The sequence below is a fragment of the Salarias fasciatus genome, chromosome 8 (assembly GCF_902148845.1).
Source record: "Salarias fasciatus chromosome 8, fSalaFa1.1, whole genome shotgun sequence".
In the NCBI taxonomy this organism is placed as follows: Eukaryota; Metazoa; Chordata; class Actinopteri; order Blenniiformes; family Blenniidae; genus Salarias; species Salarias fasciatus.
The window spans coordinates 9,326,489-9,343,969 of NC_043752.1; the positions used below are offsets into that span (position 1 = coordinate 9,326,489).

General features: G+C 41.4%; 3 protein-coding genes and 1 non-coding gene across 4 annotated transcripts; 2 read left to right on the top strand and 2 right to left on the bottom strand.

Moving 5' to 3' along the window:
• Positions 1-3,467: 3,467 nt before the first annotated feature.
• Positions 3,468-9,987, bottom strand: plbd1b (phospholipase B domain containing 1b). The gene is made up of 11 exons (XM_030098859.1): positions 9,888-9,987; positions 8,928-9,150; positions 8,519-8,602; positions 8,165-8,306; positions 7,809-7,955; positions 7,111-7,255; positions 5,796-5,996; positions 4,872-5,012; positions 4,260-4,445; positions 4,049-4,155; positions 3,468-3,881 (listed from the first exon to the last, which is right to left on the bottom strand). The coding sequence occupies exons 1-11, from the start codon at positions 9,985-9,987 to the stop codon at positions 3,666-3,668; spliced, it is 1,692 nt and encodes a 563-aa protein (XP_029954719.1). The 3' UTR covers positions 3,468-3,665.
• A 150-nt stretch (positions 9,988-10,137) lies between these two features.
• trnar-ccu (transfer RNA arginine (anticodon CCU)) lies at positions 10,138-10,210 on the bottom strand. Its single transcript has one exon. It is a non-coding gene; the product is annotated as a tRNA-Arg (tRNA).
• Positions 10,211-10,600: 390 nt separating this feature from the next.
• cby1 (chibby 1, beta catenin antagonist) lies at positions 10,601-12,049 on the top strand. Its single transcript, XM_030098410.1, has 5 exons — positions 10,601-10,689; positions 10,911-11,009; positions 11,116-11,221; positions 11,333-11,445; positions 11,651-12,049. The coding sequence occupies exons 1-5, from the start codon at positions 10,684-10,686 to the stop codon at positions 11,729-11,731; spliced, it is 405 nt and encodes a 134-aa protein (XP_029954270.1). The 5' UTR covers positions 10,601-10,683; the 3' UTR covers positions 11,732-12,049.
• Positions 12,050-12,986: 937 nt separating this feature from the next.
• On the top strand, positions 12,987-16,761 carry pdap1a (pdgfa associated protein 1a). Its single transcript, XM_030098024.1, has 6 exons — positions 12,987-13,146; positions 13,976-14,058; positions 14,139-14,213; positions 14,715-14,839; positions 14,927-15,078; positions 15,411-16,761. Exons 1-6 carry the CDS (start codon positions 13,134-13,136, stop codon positions 15,443-15,445), a joined length of 483 nt encoding a protein of 160 aa, XP_029953884.1. The 5' UTR covers positions 12,987-13,133; the 3' UTR covers positions 15,446-16,761.
• Positions 16,762-17,481: the final 720 nt, after the last annotated feature.

A 17,481-nucleotide genomic window follows, 5' to 3' on the forward strand; every position in this document is an offset into this window, starting at 1 on the left:
GAGAGTGAGTTGATTGCTGAGCTCTTAAAGTTGTCTGGAGTTGATAAGTCCCACACCTCACCTTACCACCCTATGGGTAACGGCAGCACGGAGAGGTTTAACCGCACCTTGGGCAACATGTTGAGATCTCTACCCCCTCGCTCCAAACAGAAGTGGCCGCAAATGATCCAGACCATGACCTTTGTATACAATTGCACTGTCCATGAGACCACTGGATTCGCACCCTTCTATTTGATGTTTGGGAGAGTCCCTAGGCTGCCGGTTGACCTTATCTTCAAGAACGTGCTCCATGATGTGACTGTATGTGACTATGATGCTTATGTGAAATCTCTTTTGGAGGATCTGCACTGTGCGATGGCTCTAGCTCAAAAGAACTGCATGGCCGAGCAGAAACACCAACGCAACCAATACAACAGACGGGTCAAAGGTCAGCCTCTGTCTCTCGGTGATCAGGTGCTACTGGCAAACAAAGGCATAAAAGGGAAACGCAAGCTGTCTGACAAGTGGCTTCCTGTTGTGCATACTGTGGTGGCCTCAAAACCTGCCCTCCATATCTACCGGATCAGGGATCCTTAGGGAAATGAACGTGTAGTCCATCGAAACCTGTTGCTTCAGGTCAATTTCTTTCCACTGGAGAACGCCTTGGATGATGATGCTCCCACGTCTTTGCCCACCCCTAGTATGGCCGATAACCCCCCTGCTTCTGTTTGGCATGGAACTGATGTGTCTGATCTGGACACTGCAGCTGCGACGGCTGAGCCATCCCTTGCCGGTTCTCTGTCAGGTGTTGATGACTGGGATGTTGGTCGTACTGCCTCGTGGGTCAGTGAGCAGTCCTCCACTGATGGGCCCCTTGGTTCAGATTGGCCGCCACCTCCTGTTTCAGTGACTTTACCTATTGCAGGTGATCCTGACACTGCTCTGGACCCCCCTACAGCTTCCCCAGCCCTCCGACCTCAACCACCACCTGCCAACCCGTCCTCAGCATCTGGTACTGACGGACAGCTTACTTCACGGTTTGGCAGAGTCCTTAGACCAGTGTGCCGATTGATTGAATCCATGGCACAACTTGAGTCCGTTGTAGGGTCTCAGTCGATCACCCGTTCTGTTCTTCATGTGTGAAAAGTTTGGTTCAGGGATTAAGCTGCTCTTTGTGCTATTGTGGTCACATGTTGCTGTATAAGGATCTTTTTCTGTTTTTTTTCTCACCTGCATCGTTGGCCTAAGTATGTGTGGTGTATAAGGCACCTCATCTTTTCTACGGAGTTCTTGCTAGGCGCCGAGCAAATCCTTCTTCCTCCTATCCTTTTATTAGGAAGCTCTTATTGCTGGTTCATGCATTTGTTCATGCATGGTTCTTAATGGCCTGTGTTATCAAGAATTGTTTTGCTGCTCAGATGTTTGTGTAATTCTCGGGGGGGGGGGGGGGGGGGGGGGTGAGTGTAACAGGGTCAATTATGCAGCTTTACATGTGTATGTATTTAGAATATGTATATTCGTTTTTATTAATAATTACACAAAATCTGGATCTGGTCTTGTTTGTTTGTTTGTTTGTTTTTGTTTTAGTTAATGCCTGACTGTTTCTACCACTTAGTCAGCAAGTGGAACTTTTGTTTTGGTGCCATAATACGCGCAACACAGCCCTTTATAAGAAGCGTTCTGGCGCCAATTCTCTCCCTTCCGTCTCTGATTTCTGTGGGAGAGGTAGGCATCTTTTGAGTCCGGGGAAATTTCAGTTGTAAACTTATTATGAGATATTAATTTTGTCATTAATTGATCTGTTTAGGGTAACATATTTAGGCGACTGCTGACTGGAGGATTTTTGTCAGAAATAAATGGAGACTGCCTCCAAAAAGATAAACGCCTGATTCGTCATTACAACAACACAGAGACAGATCTACACCGGTCACACAAAGACCTAACAAAGTCCTAACAGTCTTAACAAAGTCCTAACAAAGTCCTAACAGTCTTAACAAAGTCCTAACAAGTCCTAACAAAGTCCTAAAAAAGTCCTAACAAAGTCCTAAAAAAGTCCTAACAAGTCCAAGCAAAGTCCTAACAAGTCCTAACAGTCCTAAAAAAGTCCTAACAAAGTCCTAACAAAGTCCTAACAAAGTTGTGAATGAATGTTAAGTGATGGAGTGTATCAGTCCATTTATAGCTGTTACCTAATCATGGCTGTTTTTCATTTCCCTTTCTGTAGAAATAATGAAGACAAGGAAACCAGGCTCACACGAGGAAGGTGTTATGACCCTGTACGATCAGAGCAAACACAAATTTTTTAACAGGCCAGAGATCAGGATGCAGGGAATGGAGGGCTGTAATATGGGATCTCCTTTTCTTCTACAGCACAAATACAAGTTGATAACTCCCATGCTGTCCGGCCTTTGTCTTACAGCCACTGTCTTTTCCACGGTGGATACTGGTTCCTACCGTGTCTGTGTCTGAGTGGAGGAGAACTGTGAACCAGCTTGCTAGTTTCAGTGTTGGTTGTTGTATGTATTTTATTTAGGGCAGTGTTAAAATCTTCTAGCAAGTCATTTGAAGATACTTAACAGCTGATAGATATTCATCTGAGGCTCCACATTTCAACTTTCCTCAGGCTGTTCACATCTATTGGGGCTTGGCATAGAATAGTTGTATTTCATTGGCAGTTCCAAATGTTAAAACACTGCGTGAGATGCTTGCAGTGGTTCTCTAACTGATGCAGACGTTGCTGATCTGGTTAAGTCCGAGGCAGTATGACACTATTTTTTTGGAATTGCAAGCCGATAAATCGTGCACCTGTTAAATTAGTGTACAAATCATAAACAAAAAATTGAAAGCTTTCTCTGTTTCATTGACTCATTTATTCATTTTGTATGAAACTGATTGGACCTCTCAACAACTCTATAATCAAATTTTTTGAGATAGTTTGGTGAAACAGGTCTTTCTTGATTGTTTTCAAATCTTGTGGACGGACTTTCAAAGGACATACATACCGCATATGTCTTAGTAGTATTTGTTAAAAACATTGTGGAGTTTAATTACAACAAACATGCCACATTTAATAACATTTCACGTTTCACATGCATCACATGGCTCCAGCACCCCGCAACCCTGCACAAGTTTAAATGGTGTAGAAGATGGATGGATGAATGGATGGAATGATGGATATAAAGTTAGAAAGTTTCACAGTTTCAATTCACTATGTACTGACCTGAGAAAATATTGCTTTGCATTTTAAAAACAAAAACAATCAGTTGCTCGGATATAAAGACAAAAATATTTCCCTGATGGATAAAATACAAACTTTTGTGGAAACTTTCAAACAGATTGAAAACAAATCTCGGACAGCCACAGCAGCACTCATATGTCATACTAATAACCAACAAATGAGAAAAATTAATCCAGTAGGTAACTTACTTAGTGAGAAATATTCTACTTGATGTCTTTCTGTCATAGATTGACATTAACCTTGTAAATAAAGATCAGTAATAGGAAATGGTGTAGAAAACAGGTTCTAACATCCATGTTTAACAATATACAGTATATTACATTATGGAAAACGTCTACCTAGTTTTGCCAGTCTTTTTTATACTGTGTTCGTATGTCACAACAGGATGTTCAGTGTTCTGACACAACATTTTCAGAACTATTGATCTAAACAGGAAATCATGACAGCTTCATACAGATAAAGGGTTTTTTTCATCTCTTTTCACTCGGCATGGCTGGCATAGTGTGGGCTTCATGATGACAAAAGGAAAGCTGTAGGTGTGTGGGAGTCCGTGATGAGTTGTGAGGTTAAAAGACTGCCATGAGAATGGCCGTAGACCCCCCTGCGTCGTGGGACCATTTATTGCCTCGGCCACCAGCTGGAGAGCCATCTGGTAGTCTGTCACCTGCACAACGGGACAAGAGCGGCGAGTGAGGGCGGATGAAACAAAGTGCAGCCATTGAAAATGAGCAAATAACAATTGAAAACACATGGTAAGTGAAAATTATTTTACTGACAGACGTCAAGTAATTTAAAGTGGATTATGGCCCCAGTCTGCTGATATCCTCTGACCTTAGTGTCATAGCAGCCCCCTGGGAGTGGTCTCCTTGGTCTGAGGTCATTACGGCAACAGATGGTTTTACAAGGATGACCCTTTGAGTAAGGATCCCTCCTATAGTCTGAAACATAATGTGTATGTTTGCATTTTCTTTCAAAGCTTCGAAGCCCTTTCACATCAGAAAATGACTCAAAACATGGGAGCCGTTTGACTCATTAGACCTACTGTTGTATCTCATCATGTGTTTGAGGGAGCTGAGGTCGGACACCTTGGCATGATCCCTGCGCAGGATTTTCGCTCTGGGACATAGGTCATAGGAAAAATCTTCTCCGTATCTCCTCCACATCACGCCGTACCCGCTCAGATTGTAGATTTCATTATGAAATGGAATGTTGTAGGATGGCCAATAACCTGTCACATGCAGCACAACAAACAAGCAGGGTGTCTGGATTGAAGAGAAAATCCTTCAAGTATTGGTAATCATGTTGTTTTTCCACAAGACACAAAAAGATTTTTTCCTCGGCAAAACATTTATTACTGATAAATTACTGATATAGGTTGTAAAATGCATGTGGTTGTTTATGTGTTTTTGCCCTTTGTGCTGATGACCTGTGGAGAGCAAAGCCTTACTTTGCGCACAGTCAGCAGGGATCACAAATAGGATAAAGCGGTACAGAATGTGGATATATAATCAATCGAATCTCCATTCTAGTTGATGGCTGAACCTCACGCCATTGATCAAATCAATCTGCTGATGACCGACCTCTCTTTGAAATTGCTTTTGCTTTCCCCAGCGATGAATGCCTTCAGTGACAGAAACACTGACACAGAACTTACCTCTGCGTAAAGCTTGAGTCTGATCAGAGTGCACAACCTTTCCAGGAATCTGCTCCACAACTGTCAGAGCTCCGTTTCTGATGCTGTGACCGAGAACGATCCTGCTCAGGTCCACCACCATGTACTGGCTGTTGTATGTTCCTGTAAGACAAAGCAGGGATTATAGTCTGCTTTCTGTCTAGGCTACCCCAAACATTGTGAGATGGGATCATTCTCTAAGATGTGGAAATTCAATAGGATATGGAAATGAAAGTTATTTCAGAAAATGAGCAAAAAGATTCGAGACAGTTTGAACCAAAATAAAAAAGCTATTGCAGATCAAACTTGAGTCACAAGAAGACTTAGAATAACTCTTGTTGGATCACGTACACGACCTGAGCTGGAAAGACAACATGCACAGTCTTGCACATGCCTGGGGGATTTGGATCTTGTGGAAGGAACACATCAAACATCTGGCTTATGAATTACTTTTGCTTGTTCAAACAATGACTGTGTGGATGTAACCCCAACCTAAACTCAATGCAAAACCAGGTAAAGGTTGAAGCTCTGGCGTTAACCACAGCAAGGCCCGTTCATGCTTCATAACTCGGCAGGAGGCCGAGTCAGCGAGTCAGCTGGCTGCTGTCAGTCTCAGGAACACCTTGTCCTGTTCCCCTCTGCACTCGCATAGCAACAGGATGTGAAACGTCAAAGCAGCTTCCCAATTAGCAAACACCAACACATGTTGTGTGATGAGGCACAGTGTGCTTGAAGCTACAAGATCTCTATGGAAATATGGCCTGTGAATTTTTACAGGCAGCTGAGTTATTCAGCCAGGAAACACCTCAATAACAACACGCGAATTTGGTCTTTATTTTTTTGAAAAGTTTTTTTTTTTTTCCTAACTTACTTTGCTTTGAGACAATACCGGTCTTTCCTTCTCACCTGAGTTGTATTTGGAGAATATTTGTGCCCACTCCTCACCGCTGTGTGCCAGACCGTTGGCAAGGCGGACCCTTTGCCAGGCCAGCAGGCTGTGAGCGCTGAGCTGAGAAAACAGAGAGGCATTGAAGACCCCGATGGAAGTCTGAGTCATCAGCAGGCCGCTCCCCAGCAGGTAGAAGTCGTCAAGAGACATGAGGAAGCCTGGGGGAGGAAATGGTGCTCACATTTTGATTCATTGCCTACTGTCACGGACTTGGATGGCTTTAATATTCAATATTCATTAATCAGAGATCATTCAAAGAAAACCTTTGTAGCCAGTTGTGACGCATCACCAGCAAGGTCGTTTACCTTGGTGTTCCACAAGGTTCAGTTTTAATTTTTTGTTTTCAATCAACATATACCTCTAAGTCACATTACCTTGCACCACGATGTTTCTTTTTGAACTGCTATGAAGATGACGCGTGGATTTATCTTCTGCCTTCTTGTTAGGTTCCCTGAGAGACATTAACCCAAATTTCTGAATAATGCAAATTAGCGCCTCTAGACAACAAGGTGCCTCTGGTAAGATCCTGTAGGTGTTCAGGAATCAATTTTGCAGGAATGATGACTATATTACTCTATTTTTGTGGAACATTTAACATTTTATCCACGTTGTATATTTACATTTTTATACGGAATTGTTTCTTGTGACAGCAGTTTAAGAACAACGTCGGAGCTTCAGATCACCTCTACTGACACCAGCGTCTATCACCTCTTGGTTTTAATAAAGCCAAGTGGTTTCCCTGGCTTGATAGTCTCTAAAAATAGAGCCTTAAAACCACTTGTGTACTGATAGCAATGGAGCCTTTAAGAGGATTTTTATGGTCCGCACCACTTGACAAATCTTTGGCCACAAAATTACTCATCCTCCTCTGACTTGACATTGAGGGAATGTGTTTTATTGCTGCTGCGCTAGGGAGCAGACACACTGAGTCAAATGTTTTCTTATTAATGACTAAGCTGCACGCTTAGCTGGAGAATTACGGCGCACAGCGACTGTTCAGTGGGGATTTGGGTTAAGTCCTGGATTTCAGTGTTTATTTTTTTTTTTCCCCCAGATGAAAATGAGACCTCGAGGATTGAGGACAAGCAGTTCACCTCAGCTCAGGAGTTTTCACAAGAATGCAATGATTTGATGCTCTGCAGATTAATACACTTTGTCTCTCTGAAAACGAAACACATGCTGGAAAAAAAAAAACACCTCACCAATGTCATGTACCCTGTGCGTGTATTTTTAAAAGGAAAGCATGAGCTATGAAAATGTGAGTTTATTTACCAGGGTAGCTGCTGAATGACATTCTTCCAGTGGCGACCCGAGTGTCAGACACCCTGAAGTCCCAGTGTTTGTAGATCCGCATGGTGGCTGCATAGGTATACCAGCTAGAGTGGCCAAAGAGCAGGTTCTCAAAGCCTGGCAGCACCTTAGAGACAGAGAAAGGAGCACAACAGGCGCATTTCGTCAAATCAATAAATTTCAGAGTTCATTCTGAACATGAAGACCACTTTTAAAAACTAATAGCTGACTTTAAATTGCCATGCAATTCTTAATTTGATCTTTGTTTGAATTGCATTTCAGGGAGGGTGTCCTAAAAAAGGCCCAAGGTAAAACAGTAAAACTAAATAAGAAGGATGATTTAAGTTCCAAAGAAGATTAAAGAATTTTTTAGAATTAAAATAGAAATAAGTTCTTAAGTTTACAGACTAGCACTGGAAATTAAATCATGAGACTATTGAAACGCTGGACAAATCTGTTTGCACTGCACCATTGAGTGTCCATTTACATGTTGTCTTTGTTTTCTTGAATGGCTGTAAGTAGAACACATGCTATCTCTCCTCCTTATGAGCTCTTTAAACTCGCTGACTCATTTAAAAGTGGAGAGCCCATACAGCCACCCAACAACAACATCAGTTTGGCCAATGTCGGGGTTTTCAAACTGCTCCCTCACAGATTGAGCCAAATGAACTTGGCCTAACCTTAATGAGGGCTGTGCAGTGACCCATTCCTGGCATCCTGAGACCGCCTGGCCTCGCAGAGGAGTTGGATCGAGGCGTCAGAGTTGGGACGAGGTCCAGGAGGTCACCAACACCATTCAGGAACTGGACCGCAAATGCTGATAGAGGCTGCACAGGATGGAAAGAGCAAGTCATGGCGATAAGACGGATGAAACTGTGACAGCTCCCTTAATGCCTTTCAAAATCATCCCTGAGACTAACCAACAAAACCATGAAAATGTCTACAAAACCTTGACCATAATGAGATAACATGTCTTGAATAATTAAATATAGATGTCCTGAAGTGGACACACACACATACACGCACACACACACACCTCTATTTGTCTGCTTTTGGCCCACTGTGCTGCTCCTGCATGCAGTCCATCCAGCTGGGCCAGGATCAGTCCCAGATGCTTCCACAAGGGGTCACTGCTTCCCCACAGTTTCACCTGCTCTCTGCTCCACTGGTCTTGTTTACTGTGGTTCATTCAGGATGGAGGGGACTCATCAGACTGCTGTACTTCATCTGCATGTATTTTGTACTGTGTGATTATACTATGTATCCTTGGCTTTCTTGAGTCTTGAATCGAGAAAATCACATCTACATCATCCCAAAACATTCAATTAAGCATCACATCCATTTCTACCAGCATATATGCAAATATCCCTTTATAAAGTTAACAAGGTACCTCAGAAAGCTTTTCAGTGGATTCAAAACCTTCTCGTCCTTGATCAGCTGAGGGTACATGTTGGAATAATGACTGAACATCTGTCTGCAATGGAAAAAAAATAACATGAGAACAGTTGAAGATTCAGAGCTTCGGGTTTTTCTTTCTCTATTTACACACAACTCACATATTCCAGAAAATAGGCTTCATCAGATATGTGACTCAGAGAATTTTTAACAGCTCCTCCATATTTTTGCTAGAAATGCTCAAATGGGATCTGATCAGATCGCCTTTCTGTGTGGAGTTTGCATGTTCTCCCCATGTGTGTTTGGGTTTCATTGTTGACATATAAATTGGTTTCTTCCCAGGTTAAGTGGTGTTATTCCTCCTGCATTTTGTGCTGCATGAAAATACATGTAGTGTCACTCGCCCTGCAGTGAGGTAACCTTCTAGATAACCAGCCAGGAAGAAGGTGGTCTCATCTTCCTGTGTGACTCCTCCATAGCCGGCACTGATCTCCAGTACACCCCACCCAGAGTGGAGCAGAGTGTCATTGAAGTATGCATAGGCTCCTCCATCTCTCTCCATCACCCCCTCCTTCAGGATCACACTTTTCTGGGCAGCATCCCAGTGCACGGTGGCCTCTCTGAGCTCTAACATTGTGTGGAGACAGGACAGGGTTACAGGGTTGAGGTTAGATAACACACATTATGTAAGATAATGTCATGACACAAGGAGAATAAATGATAAGGAAAGCAGCATTTTTATACAGTTCACAAGCTCAACTTGATTCAAGTTTCAAATTCAAGTTTACTTTTCAAGTTTTACGGTCATATGTAGGCGTGACAATGTTTCCCTGGACAATGAAATTCTTTTTCTGCTGTCTACACAGAATCCCAGCAATCAACCTAAATTTGAAATTAAAATTGTATATTAACAAGTAGTAAAAGATTGGAGCACTTAAACAAAAACTAATATAATATATAAACAGAGTAAAGCAAAATCATCTAGGAAGAGTTTACATACAAAAAGTAATGCTGTTTTAGAAAAAAAATAAGATTTCTTGGAATTGAGCAAACGTGGTTTATTTGATGTTATGCTTTTCCAAATATTTCGAAATGTATAAAGGACAAAAACAAGATTGACAAGATCGACTGGCTGTAAGGTATGTTTAACATAGGAAATAAAGGTTATAGTTTTGATATGCTTGATGTGAGATAGTCTTCACAATTGAAGTACCAATTATTGAGTGTCGCGCTTGAAAGAAATGGTCAATTTCACTGCAACTTTAACAGGAATGCATTCATTATCCACGTGTATCGTGAATTCACTCATAAAGATTTAACCAACACAACGGAAACTAATAGTTAAATTATTTGCTATTACTTACGGCAAGTTTGCACTTTATCGCACGTCCTCCTTTGTAACTCCACAGATTGAATTGATAAAGCCAGGATGATCAGCAGTTGATACAAGCATGGTTTCTCCATCATGCGATGCTGTTATTTACATGCGAAAAGTGCATTCGATTTAATTTAATTGACAGAAAACTCTTTTCTGCATTCGTTTCTCATAATGAAAATCAATTCGCGTACGAAGATGATGAATTTGTCCTCCAAAAAAAATTGAAAACATGTAACCACCCCAGATGGGACTCGAACCCACAATCCCTGGCTTAGGAGGCCAGTGCCTTATCCATTAGGCCACTGGGACTGTACACCAAAAGGGGCGGAGCCTAATTCCTTTTATCAGATATCTTAAAACGCGAACATGCATTTATCTTTTTCTATTTGCATTAAATTATTGCCATATGTTTTCATTTTAAAGATAATTAAGGGTGAAGGTAATTAATAATTAAACCCTAAAGAAAAATTATCATAGTAATGAAGCTGTCTTTCTCGGACAGGTCCATTACCATGAAAAAACAGGGATGCCATTATAATGAATAAGTTAAAGAAACGCGCTAATGACAACCAAGTCACCGCTTTACACGTTTTATAATTGCATGATATTGCATAACTTGATAGTATGGAAATATTCTCTCATACATTTGCCATGGACTTGTCATTTAATTTATTTTATTTTTTGGGGAGAAATGGTACGTCCTGACTTGCGCAGCAGTTAAGCATGTTTGGGAAAGGAAGAATATTTAGCCACCGCATTCCGAATTTCAAACAATAGTCTGCATGGAGGTAACTTAATGCACTCTGTATTATCCGTATTATTGTGAAAAAAACTACCGATTAACAGAGGTAGAGCACATTTTTCGTTGAATGTCAAGCATGAGCGATTCGAGTGTTAGCCGCTTAGCATTAGCTCGGTGATGTACGGTTGGCAACGGTAAACACTCGCACTGTAGCTAGGTGGCCTTCTATAAATACACGTCGCTTTGTGATTTTTTTTTCCATCACAGGACCTGAAAAGATCGCTGAAGATGCCTCTCTTTGGAAACACCTTTAGTCCCAAGAAAACCCCTCCACGGAAATCTGCATCCCTGTCCAGCTTGCACACGGTAGCTCAGGTTTCTTTGGCTGTATCGTCAAAATGCACTGTATGTAGCAAAGAGTTCATACTGTTGATTGTGTGTTAGCTGTATTCCCCTTCCTCGTTTCTTTCAGCTGGATCGGTCAACGAGAGAAATAGAGCTCGGTCTGGAGTTTGGACCCCCTGCGATGAATATTGGAGGCCAGAGTTGGAAGTTTGAAGATGGACAGTGGATAACAGGTTATAGTGTTTTTCATGTAAACAATAATTTGGTTTTGTTTTCTGATTTTCCCTGTTGAGTGTCTGTTAAAAGTCAACACATCTCTTATTTTGCTGGAATTGTGTCACCAGAATCCGGTGGAAATATATCCACCAGGGAAACGCAGCGGCTTAGGAAAAGAAATGCCCAACTGGAGGAGGAGAACAATCTCCTTAAACTGAAAATTGAAGTTCTAATGGACATGGTAAGTCCTGAGCAGATGTTATTACCTCCTTACCACAGTTTCTTGTCCTGCAATTCTTTCATATTGTCTCTGTAGAGTTGCGTGCAACAGCTCTCCACTGTTTACATGTGCTGAATATATTTCTTTATGCATGCATTTACTGTTTCTGTAGTTCACTTTGTTTTCAGAGCAGGTGAATGATTTGTATGATCTTTTTTTTTTCAAGTTGACTGAAACAACAGTAGAGTTTCATATGATGGAGAAAGAAGTTGAAGATATAAAGGCCCAACATCGAAGGAAAAAATGACGGATCACATCTGACGCCTTCTTCCCATATTTCTTTATATTCTGACAGTTTGATTTATTTTTTTTTCCCCCACATTCTTTTTTAAAACTTACTTTATAAAAGAAGAATCTCTAAATAAATGTTTAATGTGTAACATTTGAGAGGCAGCTACAGATGGTTGGGTGAATCCTTGTAGTTGTTGATTTGACCATCTTTGTTCAGCTCGCAGCCTTTTTTCTAGAAGTTTGCTTTTGTGTGATGTGAAAGGGAACAAAAATTTGTATTTATGTTTTTTAAAGTATTTTTCACATGAAAAGAATAAAAGTGGTAATCACTCAAGGCATGGCTTCACTCTTTCTATTGCTCCACATATTAAGGGACAGTCGTGTTTGCATCTTTCATATCAGTAATTCAGTTGTTTTATTGCAATGATTGCAGGAGTTGGACGAGCACTCAGAAAATCAATGGTTTGTTTGTTTTCTTCATGAATCGGCACATTCAATTCAATTTTCAATTCAGCTTTATTTATATAGTGCCAAATACAACACAGTAATTTAAGCGCTTTTACAGAGAAAACCCAACCCACATCCAACCTCCAAAAATTTAAAAGTTTTGAAGGATATCATTGATGTGGTTCATGTTTGTACCCTCATGACTGTAGCTATCATATTATGTTTATATGTCTCTCAAAAACGGATTAAGATTTTGCAGATATTCTTCATATAGCTTCAGTTGTTGAATCAACTATTAATTTGCGTTCAAATAAAGTTGTCATAATTCAGTTCCTTGTTATAATGAATTTAAATTAATGAATGAGCATGAGGCTCGTATTCATGCAGCTTTCTATTATACTCACATGAAGAGTGTAAGGTGGGCAGTATAATCGATACAAGTATTTTTAATTTTTCATATGTAGTACACTTGATGACACTTCTTCACCTATGTAATACTGTTATTATTATTCTTCACTATTTTCAATGAATGAATAGACCTCTTTATGTTTTGCCTTGGGAAGTTGCATTCTAGGAAAACTCACGTCAGAAAGGCTTGACCTGGACTCGAACCTGCAACCATTTTTACCAGGGAGTTAGTGAAGAGTTCTTCAAGTAAACTGACACGCCAAAGTTTCACACTTTCTTAAGGATTATGTCGATTAAAGGAGGAATACCGTGCTGAAGTATAAACGTGTACCCTTTAATAAAGCAGTTTTCTTCCCTTTGAGTGATTGGTGGACGTGTGCGTGCGGGTCTTTATGCGGCGCTCCCTGCTGCGCATGCGCTGTTCGCTCTGAGAGTGCGGGTCCGTGGATGCTACCAGCAGCGGGAGAGACAAAGTAGTTTGTAGTCGCCGACTTCACCTCCAAACAGCCGTCTTTCTCCACGACACCGCGACAGACTTCACCGGGTCCATCTCCTTTTTAGTCATGCCACGCGGCGGTACGTATCCATGTTATGATAAACACACAAGAGCAGCTTTAGCGAGCTAACTCCAGCTAGCAGATTGTTAGCTTCAGTAGCACGTATTCTCATTGACTTCTCACATGCTTAGCTGTTAGCATGCTAAGTGGTTAGCACTGCGATAATTGGGGAATAAACGATTTGGAGAAGATGTTGCGAACACACAGTTGCTTCTCGAATCCTTTTGGCGTTCCCACAGTCTGTCTCAATGTTAGTTAGCTCAGATATTTAACTGTTTTTGGGTATTTTCGTTGAACCTCTTAGTACCATGTGGACAAGACACGACACCGTCTGTAAAACATTTAAAGTAATCCGCTGTTATTTGTGAGGAATACGGTTGTTTGGTTTCAATCAGACGCAATCATAAGTGGCTTGTTGAGCAAACTAGCTGAGAGTTGGGTTGTGTTTGTGTCCACAGTCGCTGGCCGTGACATTTGCCGGTGAAGGGAGTTGTGTGACTCATTCATGCCTCCACTGTCTGCTCTCACAAGCACACACTTGAACTGAGATGCCTTCATCCACCTGCAGTCTGATTGGAAACTACAGACAGCGAACGCGTTTACTGACAGGATCTGAGCCAAGTCAAACTGTTTTCAGTCAATCTTGATTCACATCGGGTTTATTTGTGTGTGTTTTGCTTAGTATAACATTCATTCGGCACTGTGCACTTGCAAGAAGTTGTGTTAGGGCTTAAAAGTACTGCAATAATCAGAATGTGATGCTGCTTCAGTATGAGAATATGCCCAGTTTGGCAGATCCAGTGAAGACAGTGATTTCAATAATGGCAACTTAAATAATTGTGTTGCAGGGAAAAAGGGCCACAAGGGCCGAGGGAAGCAGTTCAGCAATCCCGAAGAGATCGATCGGCAAATGCGAGCCCAAAAGGAACTGGTCAGTACAAATATTTTCTGCTCTTAAACAAATATAGTTGCCTTAAAAGCAGGTTTGGACTTAATTGTGAATGTTTGCAGGAGGAAAATGCTGGTGCAGAAAAAGGCAGTTCATCTGACTCTGAGGAGGAGAGCAGCAGTGACGATGATTCTGAGGTGAGTGAGTTCACCTCGAGAATTGGGGAGGAGTCCCGATCAAAATGCTTTACATGATTTCCCACCAAGTGTTAGTATGAGCACCCAAAACGGCCACAATATCCATTTTTTCGTGTTGTCTTTAATGAATCTGTAATTTTCACCTTTGGTCTCATCATTCTCTTATGTTTGTGTGTGCATAGGACAGGTCGTTGTTATTGATTGGATTAATTTCCTATGTAAACATCAAAAGTAAATGTTAAACATCTGGCTTTTGACCTCATGGATATTAAGAGATTTTTTTAAATTATTTATTTTATGTTTTGATACTTGATTCCTGTGCTTCCGCACTCCTCATCTAATATTTCTCGGTGAACATACTAAAGAGCGAAGCACACAACATGCGTCAAATAAAAACGTTAAATGGATTGAACTACACCCACATCAAAAAGGATGCCGTGATAGCAAAAAGCTGTTAAAACATGTGCTGGTGATTCATGTTTTAAATGTCTCCGTACACAGTTTAAGAAGAGGAAGGGAGTGGAGGGGCTCATACAGATTGAGAATCCCAACCGAGTCTCTCAGAAGAGCAAGAAGGTGACTGAGCTGGACGTCAGTGCTCCCAGAGAGCTGTCACGCAGAGAGAGGTGGGTGTCACACACACACGCTCCTCCGTCCCTTCAGGCCTGTTGGATTGCATGTCTTAACGTGAACACCCCTGTCGTCTGTGTCAGAGAAGAGATTGAAAAGCAGAAATCGAAAGAGCGCTACATGAAGCTTCATCTGGAGGGGAAGACTGAGCAGGCCAGGGCTGACCTGGCCAGGCTGGCCATCATCAAGCAGCAGAGGGAGGACGCAGCCAAGAAGAGAGAAGAACTCAGGAAAGGTGAAATTAATTTGCCTTTTCATGTTTTCAAACACTGACATGTATGAGTAAAAATCACTGCATGCTAAAGGAAACTTGCCATAATCTCAACTACTTAGAGAACATTACCATTTTTACTTTATTAACACAGTTCAAGTGTCAGATGAAGCTATTTTTCTGAGTGAACCATTTGAGGCAGGTGTGAAATTACAAGCAGCAGAAGCTCAATTCTAAATTCCTTTGAAGCTCCTGAAAAGATTGACTCAGAATTTTGAATAATTTTATGGAGCTCTTGCTGTGTTTCAAGTCAAACTCAACACATTTTGTTGTTGTATCTCCCTCTGTTGAATCAGTAAAAGAAGCCGAAGAAGCCAAAGGAAAGCGCTAACCCTCCAGCCGGGAGCTTCGACCTGCACTTCAGTCTCAGAGGGTTTGAGGAGGAGGAGGAGGAGGAGATGTGGCGAACGGGGAGGGGACCAATACGAATGGATTACCAGATCAGGGCTGCTCCTGGACTCCCATCTCTCATTTGGAATCCGAGGGGGGGAAACGTGGGGCTTCCATGACAGTGCGGTCAGGACAGGGAAACACGGGCGGAGGGAAGCGAACTGAAGAGAAGTGCAACATTTGGGATTCCTCCAGTTTTCTGTGTCATTCCTAGAAGGATTGAGAGGAGACAGTCGCAGGCTTTCCAAGTGCTTCACAGCCTCTTCGCTCTTCTCCACCCAGCAGGGTTTTAATTCTCAAGCTGCTCAAGTTATTTCCAATATTTTTGAATCACTTTTTTTTTTTTTTTTTTTTTTTTTTTTACTATTACATGGTTACAGAATAGAAGTTTAACAGACATCAAGCATACATGAGGGTATTTTTGGTTTATTTTTTTGGTGCTTTACTTTTCGTTCATCTCATCTGTCTTGTAAGAGAATCAGCCAGCGACAGGAGAAACTGACACTTAGGACGTTCAATGTGGAGTTCACATCCTCCTTCAGGATTTATATTGGCATGCTGCACCACAGATTTTATCGCTAGAACTTTGGATATGCTGTGTAGATTTAGATAAATCGGAGTTCAAAATGAGACATTAATCCTTTAAACCCGACCGAGAAAATTGGCTCTCCTTCACCCACTCGGCACGGTGAGAAATCTTGAAAGTTTTCTAAAATTCACTTTTCACACTATTCAAGCATTTAAAAGGTTTCAAAAGTGTCTTGTAAGCACCCATTTATTACTTGAATCACCCCCCACATTAAAAAGAAAGTATTTTAAAGTAGAGAAGATGGTTTAGACTGCCTCAGCATCTTTGCTCTCGCCTTGTTTCTGACGGGTCGACTCGTTGCATAGAAGAGATCGTCGTTTGTTGCCTCTATCAAGTTTACACAGGACCAACTCACTGTCTTTCTCCTTTCATTGAAGTGCTTATTTCATGAGGTCCACTTACAAACTACAGCAATGCAAACACCAGCCTTTAAAGGTGGCTTAACGTCTCTGTCGTGGTGCGAGGCGGCCGAGCTGTCTTAATCCGACTTGGCGGGTGTGCGTGTTCGACTGGAGCCCTCAGTATGAGGCAGATCTGGTGTTAAATCATCTGGAAGCTGTTCACCGAAGAAACTCTTGAAACCACAGTATTGTCAGAAATGTAGCCACAGCATTCCACAGTCATTCCAAGTTTCCCCCATCACGTCTTTGAAAGTCATTTTAAAAAAATAAAATCATCAACAATATCGTGGCTCCATTGTTTTTTGAATGTCTGAATGGAGAAAGAAAAAAAGTTATGGTTCCCACAGTGGAGGAAACATTCATCTGAAATCTGTGCTTTTAGTGACTTTGTTAAAGTTTGAAGAAGCTAATAGGTGGGATTTTTTTTTTGTTTTGTTCACATAAAGGTAGTAAAACTTCACCACATTTCAATATTTCAGCATGATTGACCAGCAAAACTACATCAGTGTAGAGGTGAAGTTAATGAAGAGTGTTGACTTTAAAGCATCACTTCTTCAATATGTTTGTCATTTATCTGCTTGTTTTTGTGAGTAAAACCTATTCCTTCTATGATTATGAATGCTGTACGTTGGACTTTGGGGTAACTTTTCAGGTTCCCAGTTCTGTGACCGCACAGAATTTACAGAACGGTCTGTTACCTTCAAGGAAATCAAAAGTGAAAGTCATGACGGATTTTATTTTTGTTTGGCCTCCACCCATCTGTTTAGTCAGTTATGTCATGTTTGCCGGAAACGCGCATCGCAATGTGAAACGGTCTTGTCCTCGTTTTTTCGTACATGCGTTCTGCAGAGTGCACCGCGAGCTTGCAGCATCTGAGTGAGTGAGAAAATGTTTGTATGGAGCTCAGCTCTGTCTGATTCAGCATGTCATCCTCTTTACTGTTCATCATGAAATAGAAAAAAATGGAAGCTGTGATGGTGGAAAAAG

Coding starts and splice junctions, on each gene's coding strand:
- pdap1a (XM_030098024.1), top strand. Junction 14,059..14,138: donor TGCGAGCCCAAAAGGAACTG/GTCAGTACAAAT, acceptor GAATGTTTGCAG/GAGGAAAATGCTGGTGCAGA. Junction 14,840..14,926: donor GAGCTGTCACGCAGAGAGAG/GTGGGTGTCACA, acceptor CGTCTGTGTCAG/AGAAGAGATTGAAAAGCAGA.
- plbd1b (XM_030098859.1), bottom strand. CDS start 9,987: ATGGAGAAACCATGCTTGTATCAACTGCTGATCATCCTGGCTTTATCA. Junction 9,151..9,887: donor CGATAAAGTGCAAACTTGCC/GTAAGTAATAGC, acceptor ACACAATGTTAG/AGCTCAGAGAGGCCACCGTG. Junction 5,997..7,110: donor GTCATTCAGCAGCTACCCTG/GTAAATAAACTC, acceptor TTCCTCCCCCAG/GCTTCCTCATGTCTCTTGAC.
- cby1 (XM_030098410.1), top strand. Junction 11,222..11,332: donor AGATGGACAGTGGATAACAG/GTTATAGTGTTT, acceptor TTGTGTCACCAG/AATCCGGTGGAAATATATCC. Junction 11,446..11,650: donor TTGAAGTTCTAATGGACATG/GTAAGTCCTGAG, acceptor TTTTTTTTCAAG/TTGACTGAAACAACAGTAGA.